The sequence below is a fragment of the Cricetulus griseus genome, chromosome 4 (genome assembly GCF_003668045.3).
Source record: "Cricetulus griseus strain 17A/GY chromosome 4, alternate assembly CriGri-PICRH-1.0, whole genome shotgun sequence".
NCBI lineage: Eukaryota > Metazoa > Chordata > Mammalia > Rodentia > Cricetidae > Cricetulus > Cricetulus griseus.
The window spans coordinates 54,384,721-54,397,738 of NC_048597.1; the positions used below are offsets into that span (position 1 = coordinate 54,384,721).

General features: G+C 48.7%; 1 protein-coding gene across 1 annotated transcript in view; it reads right to left on the reverse strand.

The window, feature by feature from the left end:
* Adcy5 (adenylate cyclase 5) overlaps positions 1-13,018 on the reverse strand; it is a 139,693-nt gene that overhangs the window by 38,595 nt on the left and 88,080 nt on the right. Inside the window, 2 exon segments of the mRNA XM_027412774.2 lie at positions 6,463-6,584; positions 9,802-9,951. Coding sequence (XP_027268575.1) covers positions 6,463-6,584; positions 9,802-9,951 — 272 coding nt within the window.

Genomic DNA, 13,018 nt, shown 5'->3' on the forward strand with positions numbered 1-13,018 from the left:
GCTAGTATATGTACAATGCCATCAAGGGGAGAATCTGCCCAGGGGGCCATAACCTCCCCACTCTGGCAGGAACAGGGGCATTACTTCAGTTAAGTGGGGTCCAAGAGAAGTTTGAGGACCCTAGATCAAGACATATCCTGCAATCCACTTTGTTAGCTAGCCTTTGGGCCTCCTACAGATTCTGGGCCACCCCAGAACCACATTCCACCCTTACCACACAAGCAACAGAACCTGACAGTGGCTGTGGACATTCATCCAGGGATGTGACAGGCCCAGGTAAATGCCTTCTAAACAAGAGGCCCAAAGAGGAGGCTGCACCAAAATCCAGCAACAGTCAACCCAATCCTCGTGAATTGCTTTTCTTTTCTACACCGCCTACATTTTCCAATTTCACTACAAAACACGAGCCTTTACATAATAAAATGTTTATGTTTGAAAGGCTGAAAGCAAATCACTCTTTCTTCTAGACTCTGATTGTGACCCACTCATCTTCACGATGCCTTCCTTGACTTAGCCCACTCAGAATAATCCTTATGTCTGTCTGAATTCTTGGTAGGATCTGACCCACGGGTCACACCTGTTTGTATGTGTCACAGGAATGCAGCCCGCATGCTCAGCCATCAGTGGCCCTCTCTATTCTGTCTCCTCCCCCTTTCCTGGCTTGCCAGAGCCTTGATTTCTAGAGCTAAGTCCTTGCTGATTGCTGGCTTCATCCCCCGCTGGTCCTCATACTATGTCCCAACACAAACGTGGGCCTTTTGTGAACCCCAAACAAGGAGAGACCGAAATCCTTGAGCAGGTGCTGTCAGGAGGACTGGAGTGTGGAAGCCTGTGAGGGTGGGGGGGGGTTCCTTAAAAAAACATACCAGTTTACCACATGAGCCAGCAGCCCGGCTTCTGAGCATACACCCAGACAAATTGAAAGCCGAGGTATGAACACTACTTGTTCACCCATGTGCACAACAGCGACACTTAAACCACCAAAAGGTAGAGCGGCCTGAGGGGGCATCACAGTTAGAGAAGATAGTGGAAACGTAGCATACACAAATGGAGAATCACTCAGACTCAATGAGGGAAAAAATCCCAAGGAATGCCACAAGCTGGTTGAACTATGAGAACATTATACCAGGTGAGACAAGCCAGTTATCAAAAGCACCAATTCTGTATGGTTCTACTTATATGAGATATCTAGAATAATCAAAGTGATAAGGGTAGAAAGAAGGAAAGCAGTCTCTAGAGTGGAGGTGGGGGAGGGGCATGGGGACTTGTTTAACAGGCTACAGTTTCAGTTTGGGAACTACAGTGCTGGGAGGTGGGGGGTGGTTGCACAACACTCCATGTAGCTAATGCCACTTATACTTACCAGGATGGATTTTAAACACCATAGATCTTATGCTACATCCTTCGTTAAAAAGATTTGTCATTTATTTATATGTGTATATATCTTTGTGTGGGTATGTACATGGGCATGCAGTTGTCCAAAGAGGCCAGAAGAGAGTGTTGACTCCCCTGGAGCTGGAGTTACAGGACACTGGAAGCTACCAGATGTGCGTGCTGGGAACTAAACTCCAGGCTTCCATAAGAGCAGCAAGTTCTTAAACACAGCCATCTCTCTAGCGCCTTATGCTATACACATTTTAACATAAAGAGTAAATAAGAGGTCCAACTCCAGTGGTCCCCAACAGAACTGGGCTGTCAAGCCACTGTTCCCGACAGTCCTCTGCTCAGCTCTTATATTCCAATGGGGGCTGGATATTCTCTAGTAGTGCCCTTTTCATAGCATCGCCTGGCACATAGTAGGATCTTGGTAAATGTTTACAAGGCAGAGACCATTTGCAACCATAATTGATAAGTAACAGAGTTGGGCACACTTCTAGCATCAGGTTTGAGATGCCCGTGCTCCAGTCTTCGCATGGCTGAGGATGGACTGGAAGTCTGTACTTTCCACACACTGCCCCCAGAAGGCACACTCCATCCGTGGGTATCTAAGCATCTCAGACATGGTCTGTGATCATTATAATTCAGAACCACACCACATGGTGGCTGAGCCAGACACTAGAGCAACCTGGGAAATGCAGCCATGTCCTTGAAGGAGACAGGAGAGAAGATAACCTTCAAAGGAGAAAGGAATTGGCAAGAGAGGGACTGGAGGAAGGAGGAGACATTGAGATCATCTCCCCATCCCTTAAATTCAGGGAGAGGGCATACTGCCTCATTTGCAGCCCAAGCCAGGCAGCCCCTCTGCTGGACACCTGCTGAAACCTCAGGGTCCATGGGTACCAGAAAACGAGGCAATGAGGCTCAGATTCAATATCCCATGTGGAACTCGGGGAGTGGGGAAGAGAAGGATGGGGACTGGGGCAAAGGCAAGTTACCGTGGAAAGAATATACTTCCCTGGCAGGGGTCTGCACCCCCTAGAGGTGGCAGTCTTCTGCACCTTCCTACAAGGAAAAATCTGGACTGGTCCTAGCTCATTCTACCACCTAACACCTTTAAACCCCAAGGAACTCCAGTGTAAATTAGGGGATTCAAGTGGGGGGATCATCCTCATTCAGAAGAACCACCATGGAAGTCAGGACTGGCATTCTTTGCCCTCTGGCCTTTGGAGTCCTAGATCACTACCTGATCTTGATGCCAGCTTGACAGTCCCCATGGACATCAAAATATAGATTACTAAGCAGATCGGGGCTGGGGACTCTCCAGGCATGTACCCTAACTTTAAGTGTCTTCCAACATTGGGTAACTTCAAGTCACTACCAGAGACAGTACGCATGTTAACTTCAGCATCCCCAGGAATAGCATGTACTTTCAAATGCCTCCAGGGATGGTATACATCTTAATTTCAAGTCACCTTCAGAGACAGAGACAGTGTCCCTTAGCTCCAAGCCATGCTCCCTATCTCTTTAGTGCATCTTGGAGCGCAGCTCGTGGTCCCACAGACTAGGGCAGAGGTGCCACATCCATTAAACAGATGAATGAGCGCTCATATCTACCCCTAGGCTACAACTGAGAAAACAAGGCTCTAATCAGGCAGTCCCACAGTTCCCAGCTGAGAGGGCTGGGATGAGTGCCATTCTGCTCCATGCAGACACTTGTTTTGCTCCACTCCACAATGTGACCTCCCGGCAAGAGGAACTTGACATGTCTGCACCGTCCTATACTGTATCTTCTTCCTCTAGCCCGGTGGTTCTCAACTGCTGGGGCGCAACCCCTTTGGTGGTTGAATGATCCATTCACAGGGGTCGCCTAAGACCATCAGAAAACACAGATATTTACATTGTGATTCATAACGGTAGCAAAATTACAGTTATAAAGTAGCAATGATTTTTTTTTTTTTTTGCTTGGGGGTCATCACAACATGAGGCACTATTTTAAAGGGTCACAGCATTAGGAAGGTAGAGAACTACTGCTCTAGCCCCTCTGAAGCCTGATGTCCTGTAGGAGTAGAAGCACACTGAGCCACCAGCCACAGGGGCTGACACAGCCCATCTGTCAGCACTCATCATGCAGGAGCGGCATCTGGGACCTCATGTCGTAACCAGTGCTAGTCCAGGACCAAAGCATTCTTCAAGCTCCTTGGTGAGTCTCAGCTGGCACCCCAGGGGCTGTTTGTTATGGGTTGATTTACTTTCTTTGTGGCCTTGCTCTGGCTGGGGGCAGAGGGCAGCATGCCATCGCCCTCTCTGAATATTACAACTCCGCAGAGAATTGAAGAATGTGACTCATCATCCTTTCCCTCTCCAGCTAAGAACCCGGGGCCTTTCTCTGTTGATTATGGGTGGGATAACAATTCAAAAAACAACAGCAACAACCATCGCAGCTCCTGGCTGCTGAACACTGAGACAGCAGAATGGCTCTGCACCTTCTCCATGTCATTCCACACTTCAACCCTTGCTATTCTATGTGCAGATGTGGAAACTGGGGTTGAGCAGCTAGCTGCCTTGTGCACAGACAGAATATAGCACTTTAAACCCGAGCCCAGGCCCTGTACTCAAGGCTTCTCTGTGAACCTGGCCCTGGTGTGTTTTCAAACCGTGATGTGCACCATGACTGCCCACCTAAACTAAAGCTCCACTCCACATTTGAGACTTGAGTGAGCAATGCCTCTCCCTAAGGCTACATCCAGGCTAGGAGGCAAGAAGGGGACCCCAGCAGGACATCTGTATGGCTTTGGTACCCTAATCTCTGATGTACGCTATAGAGTCTGTCCCTCCTTGAGAACTTAGAATTCTGTCCCCTTCAACACCACAGCATCTTCATTTCTCTCTCCTTCCTCTTTGTTGATTGCTGTCATCAATCTGACTCATCCTAGATAGAAATACATCCATTGTGACAGGGGCCTGACTTGTGCCCCCCTGTGAATACTGAGATGTCTCTGTGGCTTTCCTTCTGATGACCTGAAGTCACTGCAGGTCACTGCTGGGTGTGGGGGCAATGGGACCTGGAGCAAAGGCTATCCCTGGAGATTATCACTGTGAACTGAGCAGGTCTGGGTACCTCTTTGCTGGAGGGCTGGGACTGAGAACCCGAGCCCGGCCTTTTCTCAGAGCAGATTATCTATGCAGACATCAGTGGAAGCAACCCGGAGCTCAGCTGAGCTCAGAGCAGCTGAAGAAATCACCTTTGTCCCCTGCCAGGGACATCGTCAGGGAAGATGGAGAGAAGAGCTCAGGACCCAGCTCTCACATGCTGGGGACACTTGAGGAACACTCCCTTCCCACCTGAAACTCAAGCCTCTTACATCTCTCCTAACAGGCAGGGAAAGCTATTTCTCCCAGTGTCCCTAGGTAGAGACCTCAGATCATAGGAGCACCCTGGGGTTCCTCATCCATGTGGTTGAACACACACACACACACACACACACACACAGAGAGAGAGAGAGAGAGAGAGAGAGAGAGAGAGAGAGAGAGGGAGAGAGGGAGGGAGGGAGGGAGGGAGGGAGAGCCACATTTCACCCTCCTCTGGGTCTCTTTCCTGCCAAGGGTTCTCCAAGCTTCCTCTCAGAGCCCCTGTCCAAACCCCTCTACCTCAGTATAGAAACATATTTAAAGTAAGAAGGTCAGAAAACTTTTTGGGGACAAGTGTCCCTCTTAGCCAGCTGTGGACCATAGATAAAGAGGAAATCTCTGGGCCTCTGTTTTCTGGTCTCCTGTACAGTGGGGATGATAACAGACCAACCTTTTACACATGTGGGACTGTGAGAACATAGAAAGCACTGAGGAGGTGACATTCCACACCTGAGGACAGGCAGAGAAGCCGGCATGCCTTCTACTTTACAGGGCTCGTGCCCACAGGTCACAAGGTAGCCTCCACACGCCAGCCAGATGGTCATCTGGCTGGGAGACCCTGGTGGCTCTTGGTCATCTTGGTTCTGCCTGATAGGGAGCATGCATGGGTGGGCTACAGGGGATCTGTAAAATCCACCCCCGAAACAGCACAGATGTGTGGTCCATCTATACTGTACTCTCAAAGCCTTGGCCTTTGAGTTTTAAGAGACAGGTGGGAGAGGTCATTAATTAATGCAGAATGGTCACCGCAGGCTTCAGAGCACATCTGGATGCTAAGTGGCTCTGCTGGTTCTACATGCAGATCACAGTGTTATGTTCCCTCTCCATCCCTGCTGACATCATGGGGACAGTTTGCATGGCCCAATGGCTCACTTAACTGAAAACAGGCCAGGCAGCCTCCCAAGATCCTCTTCACTCAACCTCAGAGAACTCAGGCCTTAGGAAATTTTGCCCAAAGAGAAAGCAACTTTCCTGAAGCTCACAGTGGCTCCCTTTCTGGGCATATGGGAGAATTAGCAGGCTGGTGGATGAAGGCCACCTGTGTCGCTTATGTCCCTGTGGAACTCATATTAACCTGCATCTGTTTGCACATCCCTGCTGTCAGCGGCTTCTGCCTAGGGAGACAGCCAATGTGCGGCACAGGCAAAGTGGGCTTTGGAGCAGGATGGCTTTACCATGCTGGCTGGGGGCCTTCAACACAGGTCTCAATCCAACTGGATCTATAAATCTATAAAAAATCCAACTGGATCTATAAATCTATAAAAAAAACAAACTCTGTTTGTGCCCCCTTGTAGGGATGTCAAAGGACCAATGATGAGGTGGACAATGCCTGGAACAGTGGCTCGCACGTGGCTCGCACACAGGCTTAGAGGGCATGCAAGAGGCTGGTGAAGAGGTCCAAGTGTAGTGTTCTGTCTTTGTCAGGTGACAGGTCCCCCAATAGCTGGTCCGTTTCTTTTCTCCCCTTCTTTTTCTATTCTCTCTTACAGCCTTGCTGTCTACTTCAGATCCTGACAGGAAGTTAAACAGTGCCAATTCTCCAAGCAGACAAAGGGCAGGGCTGGCCTGCTCCACAATACCAGTCCACGCTGTTAGGCTAAGCCCCCCTTAAGAGGAAGAAGTGATGCTGTCTCCATCAGGATTCAGTTCTCCCGCCCTGCCCTCAACCCCTACCTCACATTGTCATGTTTCTGGATGTAAATCTTGTGGAACATCATATCCTCCTGCTTGGCGTTGATGTCTGCTTTCATCTCCATGGCAACATGACGGGGAAGGACAGACAGCAGGAGACGCTCCTGCAGAGGGAAGCAGATGATTCTGTCACCATTCCTTCCACTTATCTGGCGAGTCCCCTCTCATCCAAACCCATGCCCCTGGCTGCAGGGCACAGGGAGACGTCCCAGGCTCTCCTGAAATCTACAGAACTAGAACCTGTGAGATGAGGGAACAGCTCGAGTCATACCCCAGGGTTGACACCTCCTGGTCCATCATGTAGCTTGCCTCCATTCTACTCTGGGAAAGGCACTCCTGCTGAAGCCTTGAGGATCAAGAAGCTTGGGTTAATACCTTAAAAACCTCTGTGGCCTTGGCCAAACTACTATTGACAGCATTAGCCAGACTCATTCACCTAGTCATTAAGTATTTATGGATGTCTACTACGTGCCAGGCAGCATTCTAGGTGTGAGAGTCAGAGCCTTGTACCTACAGGCAAGCAAAGCTCCTCTGGGGGCTATGATCAGGCTGCCTAGCGGCTGTCATTAGAGAAGGTGTTGTGAAACCCAGAAGGCCCAAGAACCTTCAGAACCTTTCGATCCCAAGTGGGAGACAGTGGCCAAGTACAAGAGAAAAAAAAAAGTTAACTTTGAGGAGCCAAGAGAAGTCAAAGTCAGTCACAAGGGAGAGGGACAGGGCCACACTGTGGCAAATCATGTCAGCTACTTATAGAATCTGGACTTCACTCAATTCCTGAGTTTTCCTCCAAGATCTGTTCTGCTCCAGGGTACCCAGCTGCCTCCTGTGTGGAGTGACTATCTGAATGCCACAGCCTTGGCCCTCTGCCAGGCTCACACACCTAAGTACTCTCCTCTTGGGCCTTTCATTCTGGCTGCCTGCAGCCCTCTGCTTCTCTCCTGCCTGCCATTCTGCACTGAATTCTGGGTATCCCTCCTCCCTGCCCACAGGTAGCCCTGAGACCTTCTTGCTTCAGTGCCCTTCCTGGGTGTCTTCTTCTGGGTGTCTGTCCAATGAAGCATGCCCTACTTCTGTCCTCAAAATACTCTTGCCTCAGGCAGCAGACATACTCTTGAGCCACCACCATCCATCAACTCTGTCACCTCCACTCATCTCCAGCCCATGGCTCACTGGCTCCCAAATGCCCACCTGTGACATCACATCCCCCAGCAAGATCCACCCTCCCATTCCTTCCTCCCCTTGCCTTTGCAGAGGACACTTCCATCCTCCTGACCAGGCTCTAGACCCTAGCTCTGTAGAAACTGTGTACATATGTAGAACTGGTACTCATACCTGGTACCCATTCCTCTTCTCCCAGGCCAAGCCCCAGCATGCAGCACTGCCCTGGGTATAGCTCTTGAATTTGTCCTTTCCCTTCTATACCCTCCTCTAGAGCTCCAGTGCAATGCTCACTTGTGTCTGGGACTCATGAAGCATTTCTCTGACTCTACACCTTCCCTTTAGCCCTCCGTGTTGTCTGTATAGTCTGTGCAGTGGCTATAGCACAGCTCTTGCTTAACATCACCACAGCAAGCAGGATTCTAGACCCTAACCCAAGGCTGCAGGAGATGGGGAGAATTCAGGGCAATCTGCACTATACAGGGAGACCCCGATTCTAAAAACAGAAACAAATGATCATTGTCCTTGGGGAAAGAGGATGTCCAGAGTGACCCTGTAAAATTGGAAGTGAAGGAAGGTGTTCCCTTCTCAGGGGAGAGGCCCTGGAGTTGATAACAGAGATAAGATGGTGTTCTTGAGGAAGGGAGGGACTTAGGGGGAGAGCAGGGTGCATGTGTAAGGAATGGCAACCCTGTCAGGGCAGTGGGATGACTAAGAAGCTGGGCCAGGAGTCCTGGCAGGGTTGAGTGAATGAAGGCTGGGGGCAGGGCTGGGGCTGTACGTAGTTCAGGTGGAAGGGTATCCGTCTAGCAGGGGTGAAGCCCTGAGTTTGTTCCCAGCACTACAGAATCTGCACACACTGAGACATGCCTATATTCTATATCCCAGGGAGTTTGAAGACAGAGGCACGGGAACAAAAGTTCAAAGCCATCCTTGACTACATACAAGATTTTAGGGCAGCCTGGAATATGTCAGGTTGTTTCTCCAAAGTGGGGAAGCATAAACAAGGACAGCCAGACTTCAGACTGATTGGTGTCCATTTGGGTACCTGGCAAAACATAGCAGCCACAGAGGGCAGTGTTAGAGAGAGCAGGCAGGCACAGGAGGACCTGGAAAGCTCATCCCCTACCTGGCCATCTGGATGCCAGCAGCCATGTCACTGTAACCATCTAGCATCCTCCAGACTAGACACAGAACCCACATTTCAGGGAGCACAGCAGCCATCACGTGTGCTTTTCTGCTGCCCTGGCCATTCTCTTCCTGTCTCTAGCTCAAAGAGAGACTTTCTGTGCCCACATCTGCCAGGGGGCCTGATGGCATGTGGTACACCGGAGGCCTATGCCAATGTTTGCTGAGATCAGTGGGAAAGACCTACTACTGGTCTACAGGAACTTCCAGAGTCATGCCGGTTCAGGTGCACAGAGACACTGCACCATGCTGACTGCCCTCTGTGGATATCATCCACGCTCAGCCTCCTGACAGGAGCTACCATAGTTCTACACTGTATAGAGGAGGAGCAGCGACAGATAACCATCTGTCAGGGTTACATGCAGGAAATGGGCAATAGTGACCCAGATCTGAATCCCAAATAAAGCCCCATCCCTCAGGTCAGGGACAACTGGAACCTTGATGCCAACCTGAGTCACCACGCCACCTTACCCAGAAGAAGTGTCAAGAGGGTTTTCTCTTGGCACAATGCTGTGGCCCTGTGAATGGCCAGCCTCACTAGTTAAGTACAGTCTAGGGGGAGACAGGACAGTCTTCCTTCTCTGTAGCAGTCATACTCAGAACTGGACAGAGATGAAGAGCTGGGTCAGGGTACCCAAGAGGCTTACACAGTACTTGCCTCTTCTCCTCCTCCTTCCCTTGGCTGCCCAGACTGGAAATACTGACTGTTCTCACTTCTTCAACTCGTGGGAGCCCAGGAGAGAGGAGACCTTTTGCTGCCTGACCACAGGGCCACATGAGGAGACCACAGAGGAGGGATAGGAAAGGCCAAGAGGAAACTACAGAGCAATAAAGTTGGGCTCCCTGAGGGAAACATTGCTCAGAGGAGGGGCTGGGCAGAGTGATGAGCACAGCCTTGGGGGAACAGGCATAGACTAGCCGCTGCTCCTCTGCAGCAGGCCTTGGCTGCCATCCAGGCCTCTAGGCCTCACTCACCTGTTGTTGATTCTCCCGCTGTGAGTGAAGCCGAGCCTGGATACACTCCCGGGTCTCCTGGAAGGCCTGTCTCTGGGAGACCTCAGCTGGGTAGTGAGTGCAGACACCCACAATGTTGGTGCAGGAGAAGATGAGGACATTGGAGACAAGCTGCAGAGGGAGAAGACAAGCACACGGCACTCAAGAACATAGCAGTGCTCCAGTCCCGGAGTCTACATTTTAGCAAATTCACACCTAGCTATTAACAAGCAAATGACAAATGTAGTTAACACAGGACTAGAAGAAGTCAAACTTAATCATTCCGATCTTCTAATGTCCCCAAAGATCTGAGCTCAGCTGGCCTGTGACAGAGGCACAGCACCTAAGATCACGGAGTCCCTGAATAATCATACCCAATATGCCAGAGATACCACAAATTAAAAGAACTTCTGACTAGAGCTGAGGGCTACCACCAGGAAGGCTCCCAAAAGGTGGCAGAACTTCTTTTAAAAGCTTGAGAGTCAGTGTGGCACAAAGGGGTCCCTTCCCAAAGAGGCCCTGACTTATTATTCCAAAACTTGGCTCCCATGAGTCCAGGCTGAACTGGCCACACAGGCCACAGGACATGGTAAAACCTCTGGGGAAATGAAGCCTGGCCAGTGGGGAGCAGAGGAGGCTCAATTCCTTCCTCCCCAGGCTTCTCTCCACCAGTTGGAGGTTCCCCACAGCTCCATATACCAGCATCTGTCCTCTCCCTACTCATGGGTCCCTGCTCCATGCTGACTGAGGTATGTGGAAAAGCATTTTCACCCTGCTGTCCAGCAGCCCTAAGGCTAAGCTTCCTTTAAAAAGAGTACTTACTGAAAGGCTAAGGTAGAACAAAATGATATAACAGACCCCCCAAAAAGGCAAGGGAATGTTACCCGATGAGCCTGTGAGCTGGGATTCTTCAGAGTGGACCTTGGTGAGGAAAGCTCTGTGGATATGAACATGCTGAACCTGGTCCTACCCTTGCCCCGAGAGATCTTAGGCCTGTAGGCTGCTGGGGCTTTGAGCTCCATTCCAGTCCTACTCCTTAGCTTGGTAACCTCAACCTCAGAGCACTGACTTCAAACCTGCAGCTTTCATGGTGGCCCTCTGGCCTCTGAGGAGCCTATATTGGTCACCAATTCAGAGTAAGGAAGGTGCTTGTCCATAAAAATCTCCAAGAGCCTTACTTGGGGCTCTCCCCCACCCAGCAGAGGTGTAATACAAGATTAGTGGGTGTAACACAGGATTCCCACAGACCTCTAGGGCTTCCATTGTATCCGTCCTTGACTCAGATCTATGCCTTTCATGAAGGTTTCTCCTGCCATTCTCAGAGGTCATGTTGAGCCCCACATCCTCCCCAGCCAAGGGAAGGTCCATGAGCCAGATGAGCTCATGCTGGCTATGGTGCCAGCTGTCTCTAGAGATGCCCCAGAGAGTCTCTGCCCTGCTCCACAAAAGGAATTTATCTGCCTTGTTTTTCACAATCTGGCTTTCCCCTAGCCAAAGATGGCTCTGACTTTCATGGCAGGAGCAGGCTCAGGTGACCAGTGGTCACAACTTCATTGGCTAATATTACCGTTACCAACTCCTACCCAAATCATACCAACCCCTGAATCCTGACATTTTATGTAAAGACCTGACATTGAAATCTATTTATGACAAGGGAAGAAAACCCTGCTCCATGGCAACTAGCAAGCCACCTAAAGAGTGTTACATATGGGATGCTCAAGTTCCCTTATAACGCCTACTGGGGTGTGAGGAGATGACTGGATCCTCAAGGTGGATTCCTCATAAACAGGCTTAGTGCCTTGATGGGAAGAGATTTTTTGCTTGCTCCCTCATCTCTGCTCACCACCATATGCGGCTATGAGAACCCCAAATTTCTGATGTTTATAAGTCTATGGTATTCTTAGCAACTCGGCCCATCTAAGATAAGTGATAAAACCTGAAGAAGGACCATCAATACTAAGCAGAAATGAATACACAACAGGCAAAAAAAAAAGTAGAGGTGAGTGCTTAAGTGGAGGAGTGATAAGGAAAGACAGAATGTTCTTCTCTATGGCTAGGGAAAAGTTAAGTATATTCCCACTTACCATTCCCATTCATTGTGGTGATGGAGGTCCCAGACCACATAATAAGACAAGAAAAAGAAAGACATAGATTGGAGCAGTGCAGCAGCATATGTGTACCCCAAATCCTAGCTATTCAAGAGAGTGAGGCAAGAGATCAACACAGTCCATGGGGTCAAGACCAGCCAATGCAGCATAATGAGACCCCATTGAAAGGGGAAAAATAAAGGGAGGGAGGGGAGCAAGATGAGACATATTGGAAATAAAGCATACTGTTGTTTATGTGAAGACAGAATAATTGTTTCTACAGAAAAATCTAATGAATCTAGAAAACCATGACCAGAATTAATATGCAAGTTTAGAAGTCATAGGCTATAAGCCTAATAAAAAGCAACTGTTTTTCTATATACAAGCAATGAAAATAGGAGTAAAATTTGGTAAAGTACTATTTAAACAGCATTTAAACCATGAAAATTACGTACACTATAAATCCAACTAATAATTTTCTATAGAACACTGATGAAAGAAATACTAAGACTTATTTTTTTAAATGTAGAGGTGTGTCTTGTATTAGGTAACATACAGGTGTCAGCTTTTACCCCAATCTTTAGGCACAACATGACCATGATCAAAGCAATGAAAACAGGCAAAATAAACCAAAGTGACTTTTAAAAATATGGGCTAAGTTGGAAGATTTAAAGTATAAGACTTACAAGGTTTCAGTAATTCAGAAACTATAGAGGTATAGGTCAATGGGAGACAGCCTAACACAAAATTTTATCTATTATGGTTGATTGAGTTTTGACAAAGATAGGCAATTAAATGGAGAAAGACAAGGCTTTTCAACAGTGATGCTGTGGCAATTGGTTGTGTACATACAAAAGACTGGAACTCAGACCTGTCTCGCACCATATATAAAAGTTAAATCAAAGAGAAGCAAAGATACAAGTCTGAGAGCTACAAATATAAAACTCCTATAAGAAAGCATAGGGATGAATCTTTGTGGTTTCATAAAGACAGGTACTCATATTCTCCCTAATATGTAAATCCTAGATTGAAAAATATATTATGTATACAAGTGCTTTGTCTGAATGTATGCCTGCACACCAGAAGAGGGCAATAAGTCATAAGCTGCCATG